The sequence below is a fragment of the Miscanthus floridulus genome, chromosome 8 (genome assembly GCF_019320115.1).
Source record: "Miscanthus floridulus cultivar M001 chromosome 8, ASM1932011v1, whole genome shotgun sequence".
In the NCBI taxonomy this organism is placed as follows: Eukaryota; Viridiplantae; Streptophyta; class Magnoliopsida; order Poales; family Poaceae; genus Miscanthus; species Miscanthus floridulus.
In genome coordinates, this window is record NC_089587.1 from 104,297,584 (window position 1) to 104,303,054 (window position 5,471).

Consider the following 5,471-nt stretch of genomic DNA (forward strand, 5'->3'; position numbering starts at 1 on the left):
ATTTAGAGGATGAGTCTGTTGTTATTCCTCTTGCTATGACTAACCTTCTGCAGGATAATGTACATAAGCGAGAGGATAACATGGAAGAAAATGAGGAACTCACAACCTCATATGCAAATTCAGAACCATCACTTCACAATGCACCTATTACTCCTGCTGAGAACACAGGTAATGCCCATGATGCTACACTCACGGAAGGTGAGAATAGTTTTAATGTACTAAATTCTTCCACAAACCATGCTATCATAGAGCAATTGTTAGTGGAACCCTCTGTTGATTTATCTCCGTCCCATGATAATTTGCTTAAAGTTTCTTATGATAAAGATAAATTGGTTGATGAAGCCTCAGTTTTACATGTTTTGAAACCAGTCACTTGTGCTGAAAATAAATATGTTATTCATATTGCTACTAAAACTGATGAGTTCAAACTGTTGTCTTCTTTACATACTTTGGGTTACATTGAATTTGATGTTTTGTGTAACCTAGATTGTTTGTAGGAGAGCCTATTTAAATATGTTAATTTGCCTTGGTTTTCTAAACATACATATCATGTTATTGACAAATATAACAACAAGGGATAATATATGATACATCGAGTATACATTCGTAGTAATATGAATTCTTCTTTTGTTGTACAAGATTATGATCGTTTGGAGAGCAGCCATAATAATATAAACATTTTCTCATATTCCTCAAAGAAACAAGTTCACTTCCAAGAAGGGGAGCATAGTTGGTTGCTACCTATGTCTGCTAGATCATCTAATCCTGCATTGTCTTTGGTTAGTTCTAATCTTTTACAGGATAGTGTTGACATACATCGTGTGTATTCGGATCATGGAGTCTACATGCTTGCTGAAATTTTTATGCGAGATGACATGCTATAAACTTGGAAACATGGTCATATTCCTTCTCACAATTATTTCAGTTCCCTTTGTTTTCATAATCCCGTTCTCCTTTATGTTGTGCAGGATCAGTTTCAAGCACAATCGACGTCGAAGACGGCTTTTTATCAAGAAGGGGAGGATGATGAGGACATGACACACATGCATATGATCATGTTTGGCACATGGTATGGAGGGGTAGGAGGCCAGCAAGGGTGTCCAAGTCGAGAAGGAGGTCCGAGGCTAATTCAGTTCGAGTCCCCGAGGTGGAGGCCCAAAGCAACTTAAGTTCGAGTCTGCCTCGGCCTCTAGGACCAGTCTACCTTAAACTGGTCACTCAGGACGCATCCGGACTCTGATTTCAACGATCCACATATGGTTGGAAAGCTAATTTGATAAGGAAGCCAATCCAAGTAGTCTTACGTCAAAAGACCTTCGGAATCAACGGAAATCGTCAAAACATGTCAGCGTCCAGAATCTGCCAGGGTACTGCGACACCATCTTTTGGTCCGTTGGACTGTGTATCGTATTTGGGCCCATTAGGGGGCACATCTAGGGGGGTGACGCCCAAGACTCTATAAATAGTAGTCGTCGCTCTTCTTAGGGTTTGTGTTTTGTTTAGTTCTTGATTTGCTCGTGAAACAGACATCATTTTGCTGCAACTGTGCCGCCAAGACTGCTTGCTGACTAGGGCCCCAGTTCTTGATCTTGTTCGCCTGTGGCGATTAGTCCTTTCGAATAAAGACTTGAACTCTTTCTCATTATCATAAGCCTCATATTTATTTGCAACTTCAGATTGCGTTTATCTCGTTGTTGCTTGTGTTCTCGATTCGCTTGCAGGAAAGCCTTATCGGCGAGGTTAATCGCGTTCGCGTGGTTGATAACCAACGGAGCAGTGGTGTAACGGTTGCGGGGGTCCGAATCAGTCTTCGTTCGAAGCCTAGATTGTGAACGTCGAGTCTCCACCAATCGACGCTATCGTACCTTTCGGAAGATCGGGCCTAGTCTACATCAATCATCTCATTGCCCCTACTCTTGCCCGTATCCTCCAATCATTTAGTTGTTTTCTGACGACCGAGGCATAGGATGTGAGCCAATTAAAGAGGTACTCTTTTCCATTCCGAATTATAAGATGTTTTAGCTTTTTTAGATACATAGCTTTTGTTATGCAATTAGATATACACGGTATTTATATTCATAGTAAAAAATAATGTATCTAAAAAAGCCAAAACATTTTTTTAGACCCAGTTACAGACACAGACACTCACAAACACGAGCGCACGCTCATCCCTATTTCGAACGTAGGGAGTATATACATAGTCCATATATGGGTTGCTATATTTTAGGTGCCTAATTTTTTAGATAATAATATTGGAAAACCACCTAGTATAATTAAAAAGATAACTCACAAGAGATAATTTTAATTTTTTCTATGTCAAACAGTGATAAAATTATATTTTCTTTGAAAAAAATTGGGTACCTGCGATATAGGAGAAGTGATCCATATTTTTTATTGCAATTATATATATGTTTCTTTGCTTGATTTAACCTGCATCAATGACACATAATCGTGCTTTTAGCAAGCATCAAAGTAGAGCATGTGCAAACTGCAAACAGCTCATCCGAGATTTGACCCAACCAAACGCCTCTCAAGTAGCAAGGAAGAAGTTCCTACAACAGTCAACAGGCTGTCCGTGGCGCGGGACCCACAGACCACCCGCAGGCAACAGCGCTCGACGGTCAAACGGCAATGGGGAAGAGGCGCGTCGAATATTCGGCCACGGCGCGAAGAAGATCCTTCGCCGCCGCGTATAAATAGCGGCCGGCCTCCTCCCTCGCTGCCCCAGACAGACCAGCCAAGCATTCAAGCCGCCGCCATCGCCGGACAAGGCAGGTTGAGGCAGGGGCGGCAATGGCCGCCGGCGACCTTCAGGTGCTCACCGCGCTCGACACCGCCAAGACGCAATGGTACCACTTCACCGCCATCGTGGTCGCCGGCATGGGCTTCTTCACCGACGCCTACGACCTCTTCTGCATCTCCCTCGTGACCAAGCTCCTCGGCCGCATCTACTACCACGTCGGGGGCTCCGCGACGCCCGGCACCCTCCCGCCGCACGTCTCCGCGGCCGTCAACGGCGTGGCCTTCGTGGGCACGCTCTCAGGGCAGCTCTTCTTCGGCTGGCTGGGCGACAAGCTCGGCCGTAAGAAGGTCTATGGCATGACGCTCATGCTCATGGTCCTCTGCTCCGTGGCGTCGGGGCTCTCCTTCGGCCACACCCCGGCGTCCGTGATGGCGACGCTGTGCTTCTTCCGCTTCTGGCTCGGGTTCGGCATCGGCGGCGACTACCCGCTGTCGGCCACCATCATGTCCGAGTACGCCAGCAAGAAGACGCGCGGCGCGTTCATCGCCGCGGTGTTCGCGATGCAGGGCTTCGGCATCATGGCCGGCGGCCTCGTCGCCATCGTCGTGTCCGCCGTGTTCAAGGCCAGGTTCCCCGCCCCGGCCTACGCCGTCGACCCCGCCGGGTCCACGCCGCCGCAGGCCGACTTCGTGTGGAGAATCATCCTGATGCTGGGCGCGATGCCCGCGGCGCTCACCTACTACTGGCGCACCAAGATGCCCGAGACGGCGCGGTACACGGCGCTGGTGGCGAAGAACGCCAAGCAGGCCGCGGCGGACATGTCCAAGGTGCTGCAGGTGGAGATCGAGGAGCTTGCCGCGCAGGACAACAGCAACAGCAGCAGCAGGGCCTCTTCGGCGGCCGCGCCGGCGTCGTCCTTCGGGCTGTTCTCCGGTGAGTTCCTCCGGCGGCACGGGCTGCACCTCCTGGGCACGTCGGCGACGTGGTTCCTGCTAGACATCGCCTTCTACTCGCAAAACCTGTTCCAGAAGGACATCTTCAGCGCGGTGGGGTGGATCCCGAAGGCGGCGACGATGAGCGCGCTGGAGGAGCTGTTCCGCATCGCGCGGGCGCAGTCGCTGATCGCGCTGTGCGGCACGGTGCCGGGGTACTGGTTCACGGTGGCGCTGATCGACGTGGTGGGGCGGTTCGCGATCCAGGCGACGGGGTTCCTGATGATGACGGCGTTCATGCTGGGCCTCGCCGTGCCGTACCACCACTGGACCACCACGCCGGGGAACCACATCGGCTTCGTCGTCATGTACGGGCTCACCTTCTTCTTCGCCAACTTCGGGCCCAACGCCACCACGTTCATCGTGCCCGCGGAGATCTTCCCGGCCAGGCTGCGGTCCACGTGCCACGGCATCTCGGCGGCGTCGGGGAAGCTGGGCGCCATCGTGGGATCCTTCGGGTTCCTGTACCTGGCGCAGAGCCGGGACCCGGGCAAGACGGAGCACGGGTACCCCGCGGGCATCGGCGTGCGCAACTCGCTGTTCCTCCTCGCCGGCTGCAACCTGCTGGGCTTGGCCTTCACGTTCCTGGTGCCGGAGTCCAAGGGCAGGTCCCTGGAGGAGATGTCCGGCGAGAACGACGAGGCAGCCGCCGCCGCCGCCGCCGCGAGCTACAACCGCACGGTGCCCGTGTAGTAGCCATAGCAGATGCATATGCATGCATGCATGCAAATGCAATATAAGCAAGGAACAAGTGCATAATGTGTCGTGTGGCTGTTGCACGGTAGGGTACACGGTTCTCCTTCGATCTGGTCGAGGTTGTCGAGCCACAGCCGTCGCCGTCATTGTTTTCGTTGTGTTTGGTTGAACTTGTGCTGGCTGCTTGCAGCGATGGATCGATCGGATCGGAGACGTGGTACTAGCTAGCTTCCTCTTAAAGCACGTGCTCCTAAATAAATTGGAGGTCACCGTCGGATATCAGATGTTGTTGTCCTACGCGCGTCATGCTGCTGCTTTGTTAAATCAAGTACTGTTGTTTTCATAAAAAGTTTCGTGCTGCATGTATTCAGAAAATGCAATCCAAAAGTATAGGTTTGTTAATATTTGCAGGGAAAAAACATGTTAATATTTTCAAAAACACGTGCATCTCCGTCACTAATAGGTTGAGCATGAGTATATACAAACAGAAACGGTTTCCAAATTAAATTAAATTCAATAAATATATGCATGCATATGGTTCATTTTCGTGCCAGACAGATTAATAGATCAATTATATTGCAGATGGAGCTTAGTAGGGACGGCAGCTTTTTTTGGCTGTCTGACAGAGAGCGATAGATGATTCATTCTCAAATTAGTAAAGTGTTATTAACGGTTCATTCAGGGGGGCGTCGAATCCATATCTTCACAGTTCACAGGATGCTCACCGATGCCGGCCCGTGCGTACAGTGGTGACAACAATAACGCGTTGCATGCGCCTCACGGCATCTCGACTCGATCGATAAGATCATTCAGATTTCTACCAGCTTCACTGCATGCCTATCATCAAGCAGGCTGAAACATCCTCTGGCATCGTTTCTGCCTGCCATCTTCACGCGGTTTTGTATGAGAGGGCAAGATATGGTAGTAGTGACATCGATCCATCTGTTGCTAGCAAGCAGCATGCATACTTATGAGTTTACAGACCATAGGCACTGACGGGGGATATTATTGGATGGATGGAATGAATCTTGGGTGCATGG

The 5,471-nt window shown here is 50.0% G+C and overlaps 1 protein-coding gene across 1 annotated transcript; it reads left to right on the top strand.

The window, feature by feature from the left end:
• The first annotated feature begins 2,744 nt into the window (after nt 1-2,744).
• On the top strand, nt 2,745-4,707 carry LOC136477112 (inorganic phosphate transporter 1-6-like). The gene has a single exon (XM_066475143.1). It carries the CDS (start codon nt 2,794-2,796, stop codon nt 4,426-4,428), a length of 1,635 nt encoding a protein of 544 aa, XP_066331240.1. The 5' UTR covers nt 2,745-2,793; the 3' UTR covers nt 4,429-4,707.
• The last annotated feature ends 764 nt before the right edge of the window (nt 4,708-5,471 follow it).